This window comes from Crotalus tigris, unplaced genomic scaffold (assembly GCF_016545835.1).
Source record: "Crotalus tigris isolate CLP2741 ecotype Arizona unplaced genomic scaffold, ASM1654583v1 scf7180000018786.1720131, whole genome shotgun sequence".
In the NCBI taxonomy this organism is placed as follows: domain Eukaryota; kingdom Metazoa; phylum Chordata; class Lepidosauria; order Squamata; family Viperidae; genus Crotalus; species Crotalus tigris.
In genome coordinates this window covers 1,690,639-1,714,815 of record NW_024097201.1, presented here as the reverse complement: position 1 = coordinate 1,714,815, position 24,177 = coordinate 1,690,639, and the positions used below count along the sequence as shown (strand labels likewise).

Below are 24,177 nucleotides of genomic sequence, written 5' to 3'. Positions count from 1 at the left end.
TCCTGATGACTTCTCACTCTGTTTTTGTGCACTTCTATGTATCTCATGAGGAGGATGAAACTGTGCAGAGTTTAATGAAATTAAATTGCATCCTGTTAGGATTAATATTTTGGGGGATATCACCGCTCCCACAGAGCCAATATACTACAGTCTTCTCTTCACTTGTAACTAAGTTTCTCTTTCTGATCCTGAAAGAATAACGAGTGTGAGATTGAATTGAATCCCCTGTGTGCCATTTTGAATTTCCAGAAGAAAAGTGAGAGTTAAATATATTAAATAAATACTATTCAACTACTGCCCATCTTTAAAATAGTTAAAAATGTTAAAAATGGGTTTTTTAAAATCTGCCGACAATTTTTGTATTTCAATAGATATTTGGAACAAAACAGGAGCTGTTAAACTCATCAGATGGTCTCCTGATAATTGTGTTGTTATGGTGACCTGGGAATGTGGAGGCCTGTCTTTATGGAGTGTATTTGGAGCCCATCTTATTTGTACTCTAGGAGGTGACTTTATGTAAGTAACTTGTGCTTCATATTAGGAAATTTAACCAAAATATGTACCTGCTCTTTAACTTTTTATTTGCTACACAAAGCTTTTAAAACTATTTTTCTTTGCTTAGCTGTTTAATATCTCATATTGTATATATTATTGACTGAGTTAGTAAAGCAAAAGGCTCATTTTTTCTGCACAATATTTTAATAAATGAAATGTTTAACTTGTCTGCAACTACAAAACCAATTCTCCCTTCAGTCTTTGTTGTACAAAATATAGATCTGTGTTTTTATGTGTGATGTATACCATCAAATTCAGAGCTATTTTTAATAGCCACAGAAGAGCTTCCTCGTGGTTAGTAGACTTGTTGAAGTTGAGAAAACTTATCTGATATGATACTTTTAAATTAATAGAAAAGTACAAATGATACTAAAAATCCCTAGAATAGCGTTACTGAAATATTTGTGATATAATGCCTATTTTTCTTGGCTATTTTGGTTTAATACATCAAGAATGAAAAGGAGGGACTTGGAAACAGAATTAAAAATGCCTCCTAATTAGTATGTATGTAGTGAATTGAAAGACACATTCTCTTTAATATCCAATATTTAAATGTAATATTTTGTTTATGCTATTCATTTTAGTCATCGAACTGATGGTACTAAAAAGGACCCTTTAAAGATCAGCTCTATGGTGAGCATCATTTATTATTGTCTTACTAGTCTCTTTTTCTCCCTCATCTAGGCACACGCAATTAAATTTATTCTAATACTTTCCCAAATAAATTAACCTGGACTTATCCACGCTGCTTAAATTGAACCTCTTTCTGCATTTATGTTACAATCCAGATATTTTTAAGTTACTTTCTTAATTTAATTTACTTAATTTACACAAAGACAAATATTCAGGTTCATAAGACTTAGCAAATTATATTCTCTGTCTAGGACAGATCTTAGAAAAATCACAGCATGTCGTTCCTTCTGCCAGAATAATAAGACCATTCAGTTCATAGGAACTAGAATATGTCTTGGATAACTGTACTCAGCAAATACTGCCGATATTTCACAGAACATGCCTGACCTTTGGATACGGATTTTGTCTGCAGTTTTTCCTAGCACATGGCTCTGAGAGGTATATAGAATGGTGAAAATATCTGAAAATGGTGGGAAAGGGAGATATAAAGGAGAAGAAATGTGCTTTTCATTACACTTATTGGTGTCAACTTGATATTAAGCATTCTTTGAGTAGAAAAATTCTAAACAGTATTTCTTTATTCCAGTGTTTTAGTTGTTTTAAATAGCAATAGACTTTTATACTGCATCATAGTGCTTTACAGCCCTCTCTAAGCAGTTTACAGAGTCAGCATATTGTCCCCAACAATCTGAGTCCTCATTTTACTAATCTTGGAAGGATGGAAGGCTGAGTCAATGTTGAGCCAATCAGGATTGAACTGCTGGCAGTTAGGAGAGTGAGTCTACAATACTGCATTCTAATCACTGGGCCACCACGGCTCAGAATGATGATAAATGATACACTCTATTTTTTTTTTCTTAGAGCTGGGGATCAGAAGGCTATCATTTATGGGTAATCGATGCAAATAATTTTGGGAATTCAGTGACTGAGAGCAAAAACAAAGGACAGCATTTTGGTATTTTGCAATTTCAGTTCATCAAAAGTGCACTCGCAGTTAATCCTTGCATAGTAAGTATTCATGTTTGATGATTTGTAGTCCTAGGTCAATTTTATTACCTTTTTGGTCAAAACGTTGCCTAATTTGGATTATCTTAAAATTGTTTTTTTTTAATGTAAATGAAATTGTATATAATAATATGGCGGTGCAAACATTTGAAACATGAAAGTGCTACCACTCTTAAATAATCTTTTTCCAATTTTATTCGGTTTTCTTATTTTCTTTGAAACTTTATGTTATTCTTCACTGTCTGAAGTACTGATTTCTTTTGTTTATTCACAGAGCAGCCAGGAGCAGGTCCTCCTTCAGGGAGAAGATCGCTTATACTTGAACTGTGGTGATGTAGTGCAAGCTCAGAATCCTAGAAGTTCCTCAGCACATGCTGAACATAAGACTGTCAGAGAAAGAGGCCAATTTTCATATGAGAACTTAGATTCTCAGGGTTTAAGCACTTTATTAGGGCACAGACATTGGCATGTTGTACAGGTAACTTCTTCTCTTGGTACTTGACTGCTTCCCTTTTCATATCTTATTTTTTGAAAACCTGTCAGCTGTTGCTGTGAAAGAAGACCAGATTAAAAACTAGTGACTTCCCAAGGCTACGTCTTAAACTGCTTGGAACTTTGAGTGTGGCTTTCCCATAATACAGCTCTATAATTGCTATTGTCTATTAGGATCAAAATATCTTTACTGTTAAAACATCCTAACTGAATTTTTTTTACTTACGTTCCTGATAGAATGCACATATATACATGCCAATAAATATACATATGCCAATAAATATATAAGATATAGACGCAAATAAAATTTGCTAATAATTTGACCTCATGTAATAGTGTAGATGAAATCCTTGACTTACAACCATCCATTTGTGGATTGCTACAAGCTATGGAATTTTAGTCACCAGTTTTACATTTCAGGAAAAGAATTAAAGACTAGTTCTTCAGCCAGTTTTTTTTATTTATAGTATTATTCTAGTTGTTTCATTGGGTTTTTAATTGTTTTACATCATTCAATTCCTTGAATGTTCTTTGCAGTGGAAAGGGGAGAAAAGCAAATAAAAATAAATCAGATTGGCTATTAATACTCCACCAAATCATTTAACATAGGAGGACAGACTTTTGAAAAAAATCATTAGCTATCAGATGGGTAAATATTCATGTGAATTTTTAAGATGTATATTTTTTTCAAGATTAAAATGTTTCTAATCAGGCAAGTAACCTCTCAGCAGAAAGAATTCCAAACACCTGATTTCCTTAAGGGCCAAACCACACATTAAGTCAGACGTGTCAAACTCATGACGTCACGCAATGTATCGGGACTGTTTTGCCATTGCTGGCAATGGGGTGGGCGTGGCTTCTGCATGACGTGTCCAGCCCGCAGGTCAGCAGTTTGACACTCCTGCATTAAGTCATAGCTCCATGTTTAGAGCTCACATAATATTTCTCAGGAACCACTATAGGATGGTTCCATTTTTTATTGAGGTTAGGGAAGAGATGAGTCCCCAGTATTTTTGGCCTCTATCGAATTGTGACTTTGTGATATCAGCAAGTGCTGGATTTAAAACAAAGTGAGAAAGTTACAATGAAGGGAAAGGTATAAAACAGGGGTCTTCAAACTTGGCCCTTTTGTGACTTGTGGACTTCAACTCCCAGAATTCCTCAGCCAGGCACGCTGGCTGAGGAATTCTGGGAGTTGAAGTCCACAAGTCATAAAAGGGCCAAGTTTGAAGACCCCTGGCATAAAATAAAGAATGATCTAGATAGATTCAACAGCTGATATGCATGTCAAGATATAACCATAGATCAAGTAACGTCTCAGATTTGGGAACTGAAAATTTGTATGGAAGAAACCTTATCCACTCTATAATATTGGAGTATGTAGGTAATAAAATATAGAAAGATCAGTGCTGGATGATTATTCCAATAGGTTTGCATAGTACAATAAATTATTAGTATATTTGATGTAAAAACAATGTTTCCAATCTTAATTTTTCTTTATTAAAATGCATAATTATTGTAGCATTGTTTCTACCAAAATGTACTCAGCTTTAGACATTTTGAGACAAATTATATGCAAATCCTATCATTAGTAGTTATCATTGGTGACCTTTTATTTTAAACAATCCTTTACAGTCACCCTGATATTGTAAAAAATGCTGAATATCTACTATACAAATACCCAGAGATCTTGTACTGAAAATGGGAACAAATATCTGCAGATGAAACCATGTAATATTTTATCTATTGACTTTGATGAAGTGTGGTAATTGTAATAATTTTTCATAATGCTTTTTTTTCCTTTTTTTTTTAAAGATTCACAATATATATTTAGAAATCAACTGGCCTATAAGGGTAAGTTGTTTTAAAATGTTAATACATTGTATTGAGAAAGAAACTTCATTTTTTGTAGAAATGAATTTGATGGGGCAGCTTGTATTAGAAATTACGATTAATGAAATAGAGCAAATAGTATAATTCCTTTGTTAATAAGGATCTAACAAATTGCATTTGTTTAGTTTTCAGCCATTGATAAGATGGGGCAGAATGTAGCTGTAGTTGGCAAATACGGCTTTGCACATTACTCTCTGCTTTCCAAAAAATGGAAATTGTTTGGCAACATTACCCAGGTAAGTGACTGATTATAAATTAATTAGTGGGGAAAGAAACATTACTATCTAAAAATATTATTACCAATTTATAGAATGTCCTTGAGGTTTACAGACTTGATGGTTGGAATAAACAGTAGATTTTTAAAAAGTTGAATAATTCTAGCTTTCCATTTAATTTTAGGAACAAAATATGACTGTTACTGGAGGCTTAGCATGGTGGAATGACTTCATTGTCATTGCATGTTACAACTTAAGTGACCGCCAGGAAGAGGTAAGGCAGACCTTGAATATAAAAGACTGAAATTCTTCTGTTGGTGCACTTTTATGGCAACATTAAATAGAAATCTGCCTGTCACATAGTTATATTAAAACTTTGTTGCCTGCATAGCAGTAACAATGTCCCAGATTTCAACTACTTGTTATTTTCATTTTTCTTTCTGTTCTCAGAAAGTATTAGGGTTAAAATTAATACTCCCCAAAATTCTGATTTTTGTAAATATGTTTTTTTATCAGAACTGAGGAACTTATTGAGATAAGGAATGCCCAGTGTTATTTTTCAAACAAAACTAAGAGGAGATAGTAGACTCATTCTAAAATTCCAAGGATGTTTTATGGCAAGCTATATTGGGATATACTTGGGATAAGAGAAATTCCCTAAATTTTTATATCCAAATATAAGTAACGTGATGTTAGTCTCACTTTCCTTATGAGTATGATAGTTCAGAAATTGGATTCTCCATCTAAAGGTTTATCTCCATGAAAGCTATATTGTTTCATACTGTAAGTTTAATTGTTCAAATGTCTGCCCATTATTACTTTTGCATTGTGTTTTTAACATGATAAATATAGAGCTTTCTTTCTTTCTCATCTCAAGGAGGAAAGGGATAGTGAATGAATAATATTAGTATCACAACAGAGATGAAAAATCCATTCCCTGAAAAATCTAGTTAAAGTGTAGATCAGCCAGGTTGCTGAAAGAAGGAGGCTAGAAAATTAGTTTAAATTCTCCTTATAGGTTTGTGATCAAAAGTATTCATTATTCTTTCAGCTAAGAGTATATTTACGAACAGCCAATCTGGACAATGCATTTGCTCATATCACCAAAGTGCAGGCAGAAACATTATTGCTCAGCGTCTTTCGGGACATCATAATTTTGTTCAGAGCAGACTGTTCCATTTGCCTTTATAGTATTAAAAGAAAATCTGATGGGTAAGTATACTTCAAATAAGTTATTGCATAAATTGTTATATTTTGTTTTTCTTTAGAGTATGGGTGAGGGCAGGGGAAGGCAACCTTGACTCTTTTATGCTGGCTCAGGAATTCTGGGAGTTGAAGTCCACGAGTCATAAAAGCCAAGGTTGCCTACCCTTGGGTCAGGGAGAAAGAAACCTTTGGTGAAACTCTCTGAAACAGATTTGAGTGGTGCCCTTTTTGCTCTTGTTCATTCTGATGTGGCCCCCTTGTAAACAATTACCCAGAGTTCAGTATTACAGGCATTCAGCAGATACTTCATGTTAGGGAACTCAGCAAAGCTAACCTTTACAATGAAAACATTTTCCTTAACCAGTAGCATTAGAAAATTGCCAAAGATATATATATATGTGTATGTATATAGGTCTTTGGTTGTTCGGGTTTTCTCCCACGTAAAATTGGAAGTGTCTTAGCAACGTTTTGACGAAGTCCCATTCGTCATCTTCAGGCTGGTGCTTTCAGCTTCGTGCTTCGAGGAGCAATGTGTGGTCTTAGCTGACGAACAACACCTAAAAACCGAACTACACACTCTCACCAATGTACTAACATCCAATGGATTCCGAAGAAATAAGATTATAAACCTAATCCAAAAAGAAACCCCCACTAAAATCCAAGACAAAGAACAAGAAAACGGCAAAGCCCTCCTCCCATACATAAAAGGCACCACAGACAGAATCAGTAAGATCCTCCATAAACACAACATCAGAACAGCATTCTGCACAAACAGAAAAATATCCACCATCCTTAGCAACCCCAAAGATTAAATTGACTTAGAAAATCAAGGAGAGAAAACCCGAACAACCAAAGACCTACATACAAACACCCGCGAAAACCTCAGAAAACATATATATGTATGTATGTATATGTATATGTATATGTGTGTGTGTGTGTGTGTGTGTATGTATATAGTTCAGTCTATAACAGTGATGGCGAACCTTTTAGAGACCGAATGCTCAAACTGCAACCCAAAACCCACTTACGTATTGTTGGGTGCCGGGTGGGCTTGGCCCATTGGGTGGGCGTGGCTGCGGTGGTAACGGCAGACTGGATGGGACTAAAAAGTTCAATCAATCAATTCCAACTTTGTGGGATCTTTTTTTCCCCACGAGAAGTTGAAATTGATTGATTGATTGATTGAACCTTTTTTTTTTTTTTGCACACGGCAGTGGAGGCCTAAAGCGAAAAGGTTTTATAAAACCCAACTGAAGGCCTAGGACTGGGGCAATGACGTGTGTGCTCACAGAGAGGGCTCTGCGTGCCACCTGTGGCACGCGTGCCATAGGTTCGCCACCACGGGTATATAGCATATTATAATCTGACTTACTTTTCAGTGCTGTTTGCTTTATTTGGTTACATAGTATATTTGCAATATCTTGGGTCTAGTAAGGATTGTTGTATTATATGAAAATTATTATCACATTCATAAATAAAAATGTCAGAATACCTTTTCAAGTCTCACAAATATTTATTTGGGGCTAGGAGGAGACTGACCACTGGACTTTTCTTTGTCTTTCAGCCCTAATCCCACTACAAGTATTCAGGTTCTGCAAGAGGTGTCTATGTCACGTTATATTCCTCACCCTTTCCTTGTTGTGTCTGTTACTTTAACATCAGTAAGAACAGAGACAGGTATCAGCTTGAAAATGCCACAGCAGGTATCTACAGTTTTTAAAATTATTTTAAAGCTAGAGAAAACAGACTTTATACTTGAAAACAGTATACATAAGACAACATCGTCCCTCATCAAATCTGCCCCATGGTTGGGGCAAGATATACGATAGAGACATGGCTGATAAATCATGGTGTTTTAGGTTAAAGAGAAGAGAAAAATGCATGTGTTTGAACTAATACTGATTTTCCAGAACATCCTAATGTACACAATATCTTTATGAAGGAATGATTTGGATTGCTGCTGTTTTTGCTGTTTCCTATAGGGCAGGGGCCTTCAAATGTGGCCCTTTTATGACTTGTGGACTTCAACTCCCAGAATTCCTCAGCCAGCGTGTGTGACTGAGGAATTCTGGGAGTTGAAGTCCACAAGTCATAAAAGGGCCATGTTTGAAGACCCCTGCCTGCTGTAGGGTTTTTTTGTTTTGTTTTTTGTTTTAAAAAAGGTGATGCTACTGAGAAATTTCTATTCTTCTGAATGAGAGTTTACTTGTAAAACTTTTGATGAATCAGTATGGCTGTAGTTTACTTGTAAAACTTTTGATGAATCAGTATGGCTGTATGATGTTCAGCATAAAAAATAAACTACTGGGAAAGATAAGGGATCTAATGTTATCAATGATAGTCAGCTTTACTTTTTCGAGAAGGCAGTTGGGTCATCAGCTTTTTGTCTATAATCAGCGTGGCTTGAATGCAATTGAATAGTATGCTTTTATAAACACAGGGCTGATAATGATGTGTTTGAACTTTTAGAAAAATAGTAAATCCAGCAGAATTGAAAAATAATAATAAACATTGTTTTTTTTTTTTTAAGGCCTGTGAAGCAGAGAGCATTATGTTAAATTTAGCAGGACAGTTAATCATGGTACAGAGGGATCGATCAGGTCCTCAGATACGAGAAAAGGAGAGTAGTCCCAACCAAAGGAAACTTGTGAGTTAATTTATGGAAAAATTTCATTGAAAGGAATGCACTTTGTGAATTAATCTAAATGTGTAATACTTTGTTGATCTTATAACTAAAGCAAGTATTCTTTGTTAATGAATGACTGTAACTTTTTGAAATTCTTATGACATTGCTTTTCTGTAACTGCCTTTTTTTAGATCAGGGGTTCTCAACCTTGGCAACTTTAAAACTTATGGACTTGAACTCCCAGAATTCCTCAGCCAGCTTTGCTGGCTGAGGAATTCTGGGAGTTCAAGTCCACAAGTCTTAAAGTTGCCAAGGTTGAGAACCCCTGTTTTAGATGCAAATTAAATTTGTTTCCATTATTATTTTCAAATAGCACTTGCTTACCCAACATTGTATGATAGCGATTAATGTACAAGTTTGTTTTCAAACACAACTAACAATGTGAACTGTAGCAATACCTTAATAAATATAGAAAGGAAAGGAGACAAAAATAAAGGATTTAATATCAGTAGCAAATGTAGACAGCACTGTAACTTTAGATTATTTTTAAATGAACCTGTCCTTCATTTCTGTACTTTGGTAACCCACTTATGTTGTTACAGGTAATAAGCTGTGTTGCTGATTATTTAAAATAATATGGGGAAAATACATTGTAGTAACAGGATAATATTAAAAAAAATATGGAGGAAATTAGGGAGAGTTACATTAATTTAGTAAACTAACATTTGATCATGCTTATATTAAAGAAGGATGAGATGTCAGCAGAAGTAATGTTTGTGTGTTGCCATATAAGACTTGATGAATAACTTGTAAAAAGGGAAAAAAAGAAAATAGCCTAATTAGTATTATTCCTATGTTTTCAGCTGCCATTTTGTGCTCCTGTTGTACTTGCCCAGTCTGTAGAAAATGTTTGGACGACCTGCCGTTCTAACAAACAGAAACGGCACATATTGGAGGCTCTATGGCTCAGCTGTGGGGGATCAGGTATGAAGGTCTGGCTTCCTTTGTTTCCCAGGGACCATCGCAAACCACATTCCTTTCTTTCAAGACGGATCATGCTGCCTTTCCACATTAATATCTACCCCTTGGCTGTTTTGTTTGAAGATGCCTTGGTTCTTGGTGCTGTCAATGACACTGTGCTTTACGACTGTTTATACACTCACAGCAGTGCTGTTGAACATTTAGAGGTCCTCTTCCCCTTCTGTATTGTTGAGAGAACATCTCAGATCTACCTCCATCACATTTTACGCCAGCTTTTGGTGAGGAACCTAGGTGAACAAGCCTTGCTTTTGGCTCACTCTTGTGCCGCATTACCGTATTTTCCTCATGTACTAGAACTGATGCTCCACGAAGTGCTGGAAGAAGAAGCTACCTCGCGGGATCCCATTCCCGATCCTCTCCTTCCCACTGTGGCTAAATTTATTACAGAGTTCCCCCTCTTCCTACAGACTGTTGTTCATTGTGCTAGAAAAACAGAATATGCCCTGTGGAATTATCTCTTTGCTGCTGTTGGAAATCCAAAAGACTTGTTTGAAGAGTGTTTAATGGCCCAGGATTTAGACACAGCTGCATCTTACCTTATTATTCTGCAGGTAATTGTATTCACTCATCTTATTCTGAAAGTGATATGATGTGTTAAACATGCATCCCAAAGGACACAAGCATCTTATTTTGACAGAGTCTTGTCTCTTACAAGTATATATTTATTAAATAAGGATGGAAATAAAAAAAGAGAGAGGGGGATGCTAATTATCTTTGGGAATGAAATTGTCTATTATGCAGTCATATGTAAGTACCCATATAGAGGAGCTGATTCATATAATAGGTGCCTCTAGGCCAGGGCTTTTCAACCTTTTCACCCATTGTACCACTTTTAAGGTATAGCAATATCCGAGTACCTTCAGTTGCCTAGTAAGGTGTCAAAAACTTGATGACCAAAAAAAAAAAAAAAAAGAAAAAAGAAAAAAAGTGATAAAATACAGGTAGTCCTCAATTTACAACAGTTTGCTTAGTGACTGTTCAAAGTTACAGTGGCACTGAAAAAAGTGGCCCCCAAGCCACAGCTGAGCAAGATACCTGCCTGCCCGCCTGGCGGCGCTCTTCCTCCTATCCAAGGTTTTCATTGTTGTGAGCATTTCTGTTGAGGATTGGCAGTGGGGGTGGGGTGGGGGGTATTTGGTTTTTATTCCCCCCCCCCTCTGCTGGGTGATTGCAGCAAGTTTTGGTCACTTCACATGACCCTGGGACACTGTGACCATCATAAATATGAATCAGTTGCCAAGCATCTGAATGTAAATCACAAGATCCTGGAGATGCTGCAACATTCCAGCTGATCAGCGCTTCTTTTGGGCTCAGCAGAAGTGCCAGGATCAGGGCTGCTTTCCAGCTGATTGGTGCTTCTTCAGGGCTCAGCAGAAGCGCCAGGATCAGCGCCAAGCTCCAGCTAGAGCCTGGCACTGATTCTGGCGCTTTCACTGAGCCCTGACAGCCCCGAAGAAGTGATCCTGGTGCTTCTGCTGAGCCCTGACAGCCCTGCAGCTCCAGCCATCTCTCACTCAGGCTTGTGCGGTGCTGCCACTGGTTCAGCTCATTCCCCTCCCCCGCTACCACTTTTCTAGGATGGTCGCGTACCACCTGCCAGGTGCCAATGTACCACAGGTGATACCCGTACCACTGGTTGAAAAGCCCTGCTCTAGGCCATTTCCAGTTAGCAGTCCTATCATAGTCATGGACAGTAAAATCATGGGCCATAATTATTGGACTTGGACAATGAAATGAAAGGTGTGAAGTCTGATGCATGCGTTTATCTGCAGCCTTTCTTGTTTGCTTATTGTTTTGCTAAATAAAAAGGATCAGTGGCTTCTGTGTAAAAAGTGGTTTATATTGGTTCCAGAATATGGAAGTTCCAGCAGTTAGTAGGCAGCATGCAACTCTGCTATTCAATACAGCTTTGGAGAAAGGAAAGTGGGATCTTTGTCGGCACATGATCAGATTTCTGAAAGCCATTGGCTCTGGAGAATCCGAAACTCCTCCTGCTACACCAACAACTCAGGTTTGAAAGGCACATGATTGCTTTATCATAAATGTCTTTGACAGTAATCCAGATATAAATTTGGGGGAAAAAATGTTAAACTCACATGGAACTTGCTAACTGTCCAGTTATCAGATACATGGATTAATAAATGGATTCTAATCATACACTAAACCATAGTCCTTTTTATTAATGAATGACTGTATGTGAACATGATTATTTGATGGTTAAGGATAACTAGAACTTGTAACCCTTATTTGGCATCTTAAGCAAAGGGTCCGTTTAGCTTTGCTTGTGTATAGTGTCACAAGACTAGTCTATGCGTTGTTTTAGTCCTAAAAACAAGTATGGTAAAAGCATTGTGAATCAAATTTTGATTTTGTAAATCAAAATGACTCCATCAATCCACATCATGCTACTGCTTTTGCCATTTCTAGCTTGTTACTTTAAATTCCTTTAAAAGGAAGTTGGGTGGTCAGGTATTTTGATCAAAGGGAATAGGGGGAAAGAGTCATATTTTCAAACTTTAGCATAGCACTTTCAGTATCAGCAGAATCACTATTTGCTAGCAGTTGTGCTTTGATGTCTGCAATCTGCAAGATGTCCAAGCTAGGCCTATGCTTTTTTGCTAACAAATGACAAGATGCCTGGACAGAGGGTTTTTTCTCTTAAGCTATTTGATTTTAAAAGTTATAGGCCTTTTTTTAACAAATAATCAAATATAGCATTAAGCCTGTCTGAAGGAGTAGCCCACCTTAATGTCATAATATAAAAAGAAAGCAAAAAAGTTACTATTATCTAAAATGTTTTGAAGTCATTATAAGTAAATGGATATTTTTTTCAGGGAGCATCTGTTTGATGGAGGATTTCTTGAATAGTTCACTATTGTGAAATTCATTAGAAATATTTATTTCACCATAAAACCTACTCTCAGCTTTTCTAGTTTTCAGCCAGTTGGCTCTTTGCTTTAAATTTAATATAATCAATTTAGACACTGCCTAACTCTAATCAATTCTCCAACCTGTCTAATCCCTTTCTTCCATGTAGGAACCTACTTCAAGTGGTGGCTTTGAATTCTTCAGACATCGCAGTATTAGCTTGTCTCAATCTGGAGAGACACTTCCAGCTGGCAAATTTAACTTGCAAAAAACCTTGAGCATGCCATCTGGCCCGTCTGGGAAAAGGTAATCAAGTAGAAGAGAATATACGATTCTTGCTATACCAGGGATAGGCAACCCAAAACACTCAAAGAGCCACTTGGACCCGTTTCCCACCAAAAACAAAACACCGGGAGCCACAAAACCCTTTTGATTTCTAAAATGAAGATAACACTGCATATATCTTTTTTTACCTTTATTATAGGTGTGTGTGTGTGTGTGTTTGTGTGTGTGTACACACACACACACACACACACACACACACACACATTAAAAATAAAAGTAAAAATATGACTCTTGGGAATATCCATACTATTAAAACAATGATCACCAAGAGAATGCTTTAATGCTTTAAGAGAATAAAATTACATACACACACAGGTAAAAAAAGGATATATGCAGTGTTATCTTCATTTTAGATGTCAAAAGGGTCTCTCTCTCTCTCTCTCTGTCTCTCTCCCTCCCTCCCTCTCTATCTGCCCTTGGTCTGCCACTCCTCTTCCCTCACTCTCTTTCTTTCTCAATCTCTTTCCTTTCTCTCTCTCTCTCTCTCTCCCCCCCTCCCTCTCTCTCTCCCTTTCTCTCTCTCTCTTTCTACCCCCCCTCCTATCTGATGCTCACCTGGCAAGCTTCAAGCTGTTGTCCAACAAGCTCAGGGGTAAGCAACCTCGTCTCTTTTATGACTCATGGACTTCAACTCCCAGAATTCCTGAGTCAGCCTAGCTGGGCTAGCTAGCTCTCTCCTGCCCTTCCTGCTTCCTGCTTCCTGCAGAGATGCAGCAAAGGGAGGAGCTCCGCCCAGTAAGCTTTTCAGCTCCTCGGAGAACACTGTGAGTGCACTCTCTTTTATACACAGAGAAAGAGAGAGAGAGAGAGAGAGAGAGAGAGAGAGAGAGAGAGGGAAGCAGGGAAGCGCAATTGCCTCTCTCTGTCTCTGTCTCTTTCTGCAAAGGCAGAGGAGGCTGGGAGCCACAGGGGAAGGCTCAAAGAGCCGCATGCGGCTCCGGAGCCGCAGTTGCCGACCTGTGTGCTATGCCTTTCATTGCATCAAGCCTATATGTATTAAATTACAGAGATTATGCTATAGTACTTACTTTATTTGATGCTGAAATTTCACAATCTCCAACATGATTCCTAGAAAATTCGGCCAAGTCAACAAATAAAATAAAAGTATGTTTTTGGCGTTAACCTCCTTGTTTCCTATCTTTGTAGATTGAGTAAGGAAAGTGATTGTGCTGAGAACATGTATATTGACATGATGTTGTGGAGACATGCTCGACGTCTTCTGGAAGAAATCAGGCTTAAGGATCTTGGTTGTTTTGCTGCGCAGCTGGGCTTTGAGTTGATAGGCTGGTTGTGCAAAGAGCGTAACCGAGCTGCCCATGTGGACGATTTTGTGACTGCCTTGAAGAAATTACACAATGATTTTCTTTGGCCATTTCCCATTATCCCAGTGTGCTCCATAAATTCACCTCTGAAGAATGGAAAATGTAGGACAGGTATCTTATCCTTACTCTCGTTTAATTTATCAGAAACTAAATGTAGCTTTAGAGTAAATGGAAGTTTACAGTGCAATTACCTTTCATTTTGTGTTTTCAGACATTACGTGATTATTTTCATAGTTGTATATAAAGCCATTGTTGGTACTACCATAGAGGGAAATATAGCAGGCATTTTGAATTCATGTTATGCTGCACATTAGCACATTAAAATTAAACATGTTTAATTCAGTCTTTGAAATTAAACTATTTAAACAAAGAATAAAAACATATAGCAAGTAATTGTTGGAAGAGGATACTATCTACCTGATGAATGTTACAGTTAAAGTGTTCATAGGAAAGAAAATAAGTGGGTTTGGTTTCATTGTGTGCAGGTTACACTGTGTGTGGCTTTATTAATCTATACTGAAGCTCACAGTAGATATCCTGAAATACTAGGAGTTGGTTATAAGTCCTTGAAATGAATTAGGCTTGAAATATTAAATAGCATGTTTAAGGCTATTCCCATGCTTTCATTTCCAGTAATAGGTGAACAACTCTTAAAATCACAGTCTGCTGACAGCTTTTTAAACATGGAAATAGACAGTGGCCTCCCAGATGTACCAAGGAGTCATAGCTGGTTTGGTGCCATCAGCTCCTCCCAAAGAGAGATGGATACAGCATCCTCCCACGGCCCTCAAATGCAGGAGGCATTTCTCTCACCTTTGTTAAGTAAAGTGGGTGAGTTCTTTATTCTGATATTTGGCTTTCTTTTAGGTGATCGTGGGTGTCTTATCTGAAAATAAAAATATACTTTTCATATATAACAATGGCCATTTGCTTCTTCGTCTTTCTTGGGAATAATGCAGAAGGTAAAGGATTCAATAGCAGAGGAAAAAACAAACCAATAATATGTTCATATTTGGAATGAATTCAAAATAGGAATTGTATTGGCAGCAGCAATCTAGAACTTCATCACAAGATAGCATATGTACATGTATAGTGACCATGCTAGTCTCTTTTGGAGTAAGCAAGAACAAGAATAATAAATATTAAATTGAAAAAAAGTTTACTTATATCCCACCTTTATTATTTTTATAAACAACCCAAGGTGGTCAACATACCTAATCCTCCTTCCTCCTCCTATTTTCCCCATAACAACAATCCTGTGAGATTGGTTGAACAAAGAGTGAGTAACTGGCCCAAACTCACCCAGCTGGTTTTCAGGTCTAAGGAGGGACTAGAACTCACCATATCCTGGTTTCCAGCCTGGTGCCCTAACTACTAGAACGAGCTGTCTTGTTCAAATCAACATCATTCAGTATAACTGTCCTTATGTGTCTGTCCTTATAAACTATGACCAAACTTCTTAACCTGTTGTTCTTAAGGAATTCATTAAGCACAACCTCCTGAAAGCCCTCTTACTCTCAACAAGTTTTGTATATTTGCTTTGCTATTAGATTCACATTCATTCTCTCTGTACAGATAGTCCTTCCTTGACAGAGGTACTTGGAACCGGCAACTCCGCTACTAAGCAGCGTGGTCATAAAATACAATGTCATGTGACTGTATCCTCTTAAGGTGGCAGTTGAAATTACAGTTATTAAGCAAATCTCACACAGTCGTTGGGTGTGACGTCACGTGATTGCCATTTGCGACCTGCCAGCTTCTCCATTGACTTTTGTTGGAAGCTGGCAGTGAAAGTCACACATGGTGATCTTCTGACTGAGGGACACATAGCCATTGTTATTGCAAGTCGATTGCCAAGTGCCTGAATCTTGATCCTCTGACCAAGAGATGCTACAATGACCACAACTACAAGGAACAGTTGCAAGTCTCATTCAACACCACCGTAACTTCAAATAGTTGTTGAACGAGCATTTGTTAAAAGAGGACTACCTATATGACTAACTTAGTTTGTACTCAGTTCACTGTTATTCAGCACCAACTCATTCTTATCCTATCTCTTGTTTTACGGCATCCACTTCTTAAGTATCCCATATCACAGTCATACCTACAATAATTCTCATTTCCATTTTGCACGTTGGGGAGATTCATGCTCTAAGTACACAACTATTTTACCTTTTTTTCCTTGCAACAGAAAACATGCCGCCCTCAGCCTTTCTTCTGGCATTTACATATTTTAAATTTTGTTTCTCCATTTCCCCTTCCTTAGTAAAGTCATTTATTTGCTGCTATTTGGGCTATTTATGTATACTTTATGATTGTTCACTCAGTTTTCCAAGTGAAACACAACTTGTTTTGTTCCCTTAATTTTTTGAGGTACAAACACTTTCGTGCATCACACAGATTAGTGTTCACTGCAGATGTGGTACTTGATAACATGACATCTACATACAAAACTACATACAGGTTTCATGCTTTTTAACATTCCACAAGCATTCTCATACATTTATCCATAAAATATTAAAGAGCCAAAGGTACACTACTATATACTGCTGAGATGCAGTTTTTCGCACACTTTAAATAAGACACAGAGAAACCAAAACATCTATATTTGTTTTGCTATATTTGACAGGTGACGAGGGGAGCATTGGCTCTGCCACGGACCTGACAGAAACAAGCTCTATTGTGGATGGAGACTGGACTATGGTGGATGAAAATTATTCCACCTTGAGTCTGACGCAATCTGAATTGGAACATATCTCTTTGGAGCTGGCCAGCAAAGGGCCACACAAATCACAAGTTCAGCTGCGGTAAATAAAATGCGAATTTGTGTCATCATTGGGATTCCTTTGAGTTGTTCTTAGAGGATGTGGACTAAGGATAATATCCTGTGGGGAAAACGGGATATTTCTTTGCCTTAGAAAGTGCCTTTGGGTCTTTTTGTAGGTATTTGCTTCATATTTTCATGGAAGCAGGATGCCTGGACTGGTGCATGGTCATAGGCCTCATCCTTCGAGAATCCTCAGTCGTCAATCAAGTGTTTAGTCTAGCGCAGTCTTCAGAGGTCGATGGGGAGATGTTGCAGAACATTAAGACAGGACTGCAGGCAGTAGAAAGCTGGGCTTCTGTAGACTGGTGAGTCGCATGAACCTCCTTTCACTATACATATGATCTAAGTTACTTTTCTAGGATACAACAGTAAACAAAGAAATAATACTGTTTAACTTATTCAAAACCGTAAACTGTTTGAGGAAGGTATTCTATATGTTGAAACAGTGAGGGAAAAAAATATTTGATCCCTTGCTGATTTTGTACGTTAGCCCATTGACAAAGAAATGATCAGTCTATAATTTTAATGGTAGGTTTGTTTTAACAGAGACAGAGTAACAACAACAAAAAATCCAGAAAAGCACATTTCAAAAAATTATAAATTGATTTGCATTTTAATGAGTGAAATAAGTATTTGATCCCCTCTCAATGAGTAAGATTTCTGGCTCCCAAGTGTCTTTTATACAGGTAATGAGCTGAGATTAAGAGCACTCTCTTAAAGAGAGTGCACCTAATCTCGACCTGTTACCTATATAAAAGACACCTGTTCACAGAAGCAGTCAGTCAAATCAGATTCCAAACTCTCCACCCTGGCCGAGACCAAAGAGCTGTCCAAAGATGTCAGGGACAAGATTGTAGATCTACGCAAGGCTGGAATGGGCTACAAGACCATCTCCAAGCAGCTTGGTGAGAAGGTGACAACAGTTGGTGCGATTATTCTCAAATGGAAGAAATACAAAATAACTGTCAATCTCCCTCAGTCTGGGGCTCCATGCAAGATCTCACCTTGTGGAGTTTCAGTGATCATGAGAACGGTGAGGAATCAGCCCAGAACCACATAGGAGGATCTTGTCAATGATCTCAAGCAGCTGGGACCATAGTCACCAAGAAAACATTTGGTAACACACTACGCTGTGAAGGACTGAAATCCTGCAGTACCCGCAAGGTCCCCCTGCTCAAGAAAGCACGTGTACAGGCCTGTCTGAAATTTGCCAGTGAACATCTGAGTGATTCAGAGGAGAACTGGGTGAAAGAGTTGTGGTCAGATGAGACCAAAATCTAGCTCTTTGGCATCAAATCAACTCGCCGTGTTTGGAGGAGGAGAAATGCTGCCTATGAACCCAAGAACACCATCCCCACTGTCAAACATGGAGGTGGAAACAGTATGCTTTGGGGATGTTTTTCTGCCAAGGGGACAGGACAACTTCACCGCATCAAAGGGACGATGGACGGGGCCATGTACCATGAAGTTTTGGGTGAGAACCTCCTTCCCTCAGCCAGGGCCTTGAAAATGGGTCATGGGAGTGACCCAAAACACACGGCCAAGTCAACAAAGGAGTGGCTCAAGAAGAAGCGCATTAAGGTCCTGGAGTGGCCTAGCCAGTCTCCAGACCATAATCCCATAGAAAATCTGTTGAGGAAGCTAAAGGTTCAAGTTGCCAAACGTCAGCCTTGAAACCTTAATGACTTGGAGAGGATCTGCAAAGAGGCGTGGGACAAAATCCCTCCTGAGATGTGTGCAAACCTGATGGCCAACTACAAGAAACATCTGACCTCTGTGATTGCCAACAAGGGTTTTGCCACCAAGTACTAAGTCAGGTTTTGCGAAGGGGTCAAATACTTATTTCATTCATTAAAATGCATATCAATTTATAACTTTTGTGAAATGCATTTTTCTGGATATTTTTGGTTGTTATTCTGTTTCTCACTGTTAAAATAAACCTACCATTAAAATTATAGACTGATAATTTCCTTCTCTGTGGGCAAAAGTACAAAATCAGCAGGAGATCAAATAATTTTTTCCCTCACTGTAATACCTGGTATAATTTATCTATGGAATTATTTTGTAACTGCTGACTTTTCCTATTAATACATTTTACAAGAGTTCTTATTTCAACATTTGAAGATGTGTAATGTGAACAGAGAAGTATGCATCCAATGATATGCATGGTATCTTGAATGAGCATAATTCTCATAGTAAAGCAGTAGGTTGCAATACCTAACTATGGCTAGGAAGCTCCAGGACAGTAGATTAAATAGGACGAAAAGCAAGAACCATCTCCGCCAGATAAAAGCATTGAAAAACCACTTGCAGGTTGACATAAAAAAACAAAAATAAGTATAGAAACCAAGATCAGTTTTAGTGAAAATTTGAACACCGTATATATTTTCATTGTGCAAAGGGCATCCACCTGTTGAGTTGGCTTAGTACACCGAGTTAATAACCAGAGAAAGACAGTTGCTGAATTTGCAGTTTTAAAATGTTTGAACTAATTACTTATTTTCTTTTCTTACGTTCTTTAGTCCTGGCTATAAGCCATTTTTAACCATTATCAAGCCACAACTGCAGAAACTGAGTGAGATATCAGAGGAACAGGTGCCACTGGAAGTCTTTCAGCCTACAAATCTATCAAGGGTGGCTGAACAAGCCAGTCCAAGGGTGGAAGAGAACCGGATTTCAGCTAACCACAGCGCTAGCCCTCAAAATGAGGCTGGTCCTAATACTTCAATTCGACATGATGAGGACATGCTTGGACTGGAGAAGGAAGACCATCCCCTTCAGGAAGGCAGTTATGATTGTACTGTCTCCTGACAGAATCAGACATGATAACTGTTTTAGTAAAGCTTCGTAATGATGGCATTGAAGAATACGGCTATTGGAAGGAAGTACAGTAATCACTTTTTTCCAAAACATATGTTTAGTTTTGCTTTACTTTGTTTTTGTTTTTAATGAATACTTCTTTTTACATGTGATGACTAGAGAATCTCCTTGAATTTGTGAATGCTTTCCCAGTAACTTCCTCAATTCTTTCGTTTATCTGATTCTATGAAAAACAGCAATATTCTGCTGTATTCCAAGAAGATTTATTTGAAGCTCTTGTAAGCTCTTTTTCCTTAATCATGCAGAACACCTACTCTATATCAGTGTATATGATCTTTATTGCATTTTTTTAAAATGAAAGAAAAAAAACTTGGAGACAATTCTAAAATTTACCCATCTGCACCATCCCCAACCCAGTTTTTGAACCAAAACTTGAACAAGTTGACAATGAAGCTTGCTCAGATGAAATGTTGATGCATTCTGTGTAGTTTAATTGCCTAAAGGAAATGATGGCCTGATTAAGCTAAATTCTGTTCTATAAATTATGCAGGTATCAGAAATTTGACATCACCAAATATTATATATTAAAGGTTGTAAAATACATTGTATCTTTTGTGAATACTCTTATATATTTTCAATATACTGTTTTTGCTTTTGGCTTTGCTCCACAGTGTAGGGTAGCTTTATCTATCTTGCATGTTTGTACTTTTAACTGCAGAAAAACTAAAAGTAAAGTTGCACTTCAATCAGAATGCAACTGATTTTTCATCTGGCATTAGTTGCAGTTTCATTTCGTCATTTAGTCTGTTCAGATCCATTCTGAACAAAAAGATTTTAAACGAATTACTGAATTCTTATTTATTTCAATTGTAAAGATGCTTTTCTCAAGATTATTTTTGTGTAAATAAAACCACTTTATATATTACTGCTATTAAGACTTTGTAATGGCAATGTACAGTGTATATATATATAAACCACCATCTTGCTAATATTTTATAATGCATATACTTGTAACTAAAAAATGTTTATTTTAACTTTCATACAACAATATTATGAAAAACTGGCTGCAGCAGAATCTCATGTTTGCTTGAGGTACTTATTTTTTCAATCTGCTGACTCCAGATTGGTATTATAAATACTGATGTGTAATATTAAATACCTGTAACAGTATTAAAATTTAAATATTGTTTGGCTTGTACTGTGCAGTTGGGAAAAATGCAGCACTACTACTTTTTCTACAGAAACCTAATACTTATTTTTATAATAAGGGTGTAATTAATACATACATGGACCAAAATCATTTATCTTTTAGGTAGTATGAGAATCAGCATCAGCCACAGTCATAGTTCATGAAATACTCTATGCGAATTCTGAATGAATATATTATGAACAGTCAAAAATATTGCTTCCTAACCTTAGCAAATTGAAGGTGGGTGGTCTTCAACTCCCAGAATTCTCAGCAATGGTTGCTGGAAATTGCCACGGTTGGAAAACCTGGTTAAGAGGGTCAAGAAAAATACTGGTTATGACTTTATATATTTGCTTAGAAAGGCATGGTCATGTCTTTTTATTGATAAATGTAATTAGACAGATTTTATTGCTGTTGTATAACCTTCACCATTGGTAAGACTATAAGTAGTGGTACATGTGCAATAACTTTTAAATAAAATATAAAGGGGTGGAAATGACCTAACTTTTCCATACTTCTGACATTGTATTTTGTCTACCATCATGGGTGCAAAAATTGTCATTTTTCTTACATCAGAAAAAAGAGACACTACTTTTCTATACTGTAGTATTGAACATATTAATAGCTATTGCCACCACAGCCTTAAGCACTACACTGCTGTGGTTCCAGCCTAAGCAGCATTTTTTTATAACAGCATTCATCACATGCATTATCTCCAGTGCTCTTAATTCTGTTACTCCTAATAAGCCCTTTTCACACCTCTACAATGGGGACATCTTCCTACTTTGGAACTTAAGCTGGTTCCTATGTTATTAGATACCTGCATTAGAAAATGGATGCCACCCTGAAAGCAGAAATATCCCCAACTGACCAGCATTTCCCTCTGAATAAACTGCATAATACTATTAAAATTGAAGGGTTTAAATAGTTCAATTGATGATAAGTATAGGAAGAAAGACATTCCATGTTCAGTGTGCAGCAGATCTAAAATTGTATAGGAAGGGCTACTTGAGCCACTTGCTAAAGCTCCAGTTCAAGAGGAATTCCCATTAGTCTCCTTCATTGGTATAGGTGATCATACAAGAAGCGTCTTCTCCAGTTTAAGGCAGAAACTGAATCACAGTTGTTTTTTTTATAGTGGAATGAAATCTGCACACTCAAACAATTCTGCTGGACTTCAAAGCAACAGGGTTTTAAAACACAATTCTTCCTGTTGCTAGGAGACAATGCAGTAGAGCTTGTTTGGTTTTTGCATCTGCTTTCTCTCCAAGCAACCAAATGATGAGAATGGGAAGAGATTCCATTTACCTAATAGATGAAGCAGTAAAGAATTTTCACCTAAATCTGATGGAAGAAGTCGCTGTAGCATGCATATTACTTACTTTGTTGAGGAAAGAATTGCCATTGATTGAAAGAATACAACTGCCTGGTCTAGTAAGGAGGTAGTGGAATGAGACAACTCACCACAGGATACCTGGCTGCAGGACAATTTAACAATTCAACTATTTAAAATAAATAAAATATTTAAATTTTTGTCATTCACATTGCATTCTGTTCCTCTTTTTGAATCCTTTCTTTAATGATTCTATTCCATCATTTCTTTGATTGTCCCGCAGCGAGTTGTTCCCACAGCGAGTCGGTCATGACGAGTTGTCCTGCAGTGAGTTGGCTGCAGCAACTTGGCTGTGGCAAGCTGGTTGTGGCGAGTTGGCCATGACAAGTTGGCTGAGGCGAATTGTCACAGACCAAGGTGGTACAATTATTCAAAGTAGGGAACACCCTCCTTTCAGCTGACTTCAAAACTGAGTGCTGCATTGAAGAACTATGTGATTCAAAATCTTACTGGCAGAGCACTTGCCATTCTGCAATTTTACCAGACGGCTATTGCAAGAAGGAAAAAAAAAGGGGGGGTATGGTCTCTTTCCACAAGCCACTCTTATTCTCTGTCCTAGTTGGTAACAGCCATGTGAGCAGTTTGAAATTGAAATTTAGGAGGGGAACTGAATATTCATATACTTTTATGTCTTCCCTCTAGTACAGTGGTTCTCAACCTGTGGGTCGGGACCCCATTTGGGGTCGAACAACCATTTCATGGGGGTCGCCAAACAGCGCAGTCCGCCATTTTTTTCCCCCTTTTCCTTAGCTGTGCTACTCCCTTTTATTCTATTGGCTTTTGAAAGCCAATAGAATAGACTCTCTTGAATAGAGTCTAATTCTATTGGCTTTCAAAAGCCAATAGGAATTGTCCAGGCTGTCTCTGCCCTGCTGAGCCCGCCATTCCCATTCTGCAAACGGTGCTGCACCAGTTGAGTAGTCCTCAACTTACGACCGGTTGGGGGTCGCGGCATTAAAAAGGTTGAGAACCACTGCTCTAGTAGACAATAAATCTTCAGTGAAGTGGCAACTCAACAATCTGAATTTCTTCAATATTTGAATTTCTCAATCTCCAGTCATCTACCTTATATTTCTCTTCCTTCCCAACTAATTTTCTTAAATGTCCATTTGATAATGATCACCTGATTTCTCCCTGCACTCTGATTCTTTTTATCTAAACTAGTCTCACTTTGCTTCCAAATTCCTAGTGTATTCACTGTTTTAATCTGCTACTAACACGTTACTGTTCTTACAAATATATTGTGATCTTGCTGCCAAACTGAACTATCTCACATTTTGAGCTTGACCTGTTCGCTGCCTCCGATATAGTGACTCACAGTTGCTGCAGAATCCTTCTGCAGGGGTGTTAAACTGCCGGCCCGTGGGCTGGATGCATCGTAGTGAAACCATGCCCACCCCATTGTCAGCAATGGCAAAAAAGTCGCGATACGTCACGACACGTCATGTGACGTTTGCTAGTTTGACACTCTTGCCTTAAGATCTCAGGTTTCATGACAAAGCTCCTTGCTGGGTTTTTTTTTGCTGCTCTCCAATTCAATTATTTAATGCTTCCATTGTTTATTATTTCTGTACCTTTGTCTTGTCTCTCTGTAGATATCATTCCCTGCTCAACTCTATTGTCTCCTCTCCTCCAAAACAAGTAGTCTTCAAATGGATTCCTGTGCATATTTGTTTTTCTCTCCACAAATAGAACACAAGTATACAGGGTCATCATTTTCTCTCCAAAACCAATTATCATAGTTTTG

General features: G+C 37.7%; 1 protein-coding gene across 1 annotated transcript; it reads left to right on the top strand.

The window, feature by feature from the left end:
- The first annotated feature begins 313 nt into the window (after positions 1 to 313).
- Positions 314 to 22,566, top strand: LOC120313827 (guanine nucleotide exchange factor subunit RIC1-like). The gene is made up of 18 exons (XM_039356169.1): positions 314 to 516; positions 1,140 to 1,188; positions 2,050 to 2,196; positions 2,468 to 2,671; positions 4,501 to 4,539; positions 4,704 to 4,814; positions 4,978 to 5,067; positions 5,845 to 6,005; positions 7,564 to 7,702; positions 8,530 to 8,646; positions 9,489 to 10,217; positions 11,519 to 11,677; positions 12,704 to 12,840; positions 14,026 to 14,312; positions 14,835 to 15,032; positions 16,831 to 17,008; positions 17,145 to 17,333; positions 19,551 to 22,566. Exons 1-18 carry the CDS (start codon positions 320 to 322, stop codon positions 19,837 to 19,839), a joined length of 3,420 nt encoding a protein of 1,139 aa, XP_039212103.1. The 5' UTR covers positions 314 to 319; the 3' UTR covers positions 19,840 to 22,566.
- The last annotated feature ends 1,611 nt before the right edge of the window (positions 22,567 to 24,177 follow it).

Coding starts and splice junctions, on each gene's coding strand:
- LOC120313827 (XM_039356169.1), top strand. CDS start 320: ATGTTAAAAATGGGTTTTTTAAAATCTGCCGACAATTTTTGTATTTCA. Junction 8,647..9,488: donor GTCCCAACCAAAGGAAACTT/GTGAGTTAATTT, acceptor CTATGTTTTCAG/CTGCCATTTTGTGCTCCTGT. Junction 12,841..14,025: donor TCTGGCCCGTCTGGGAAAAG/GTAATCAAGTAG, acceptor CTATCTTTGTAG/ATTGAGTAAGGAAAGTGATT.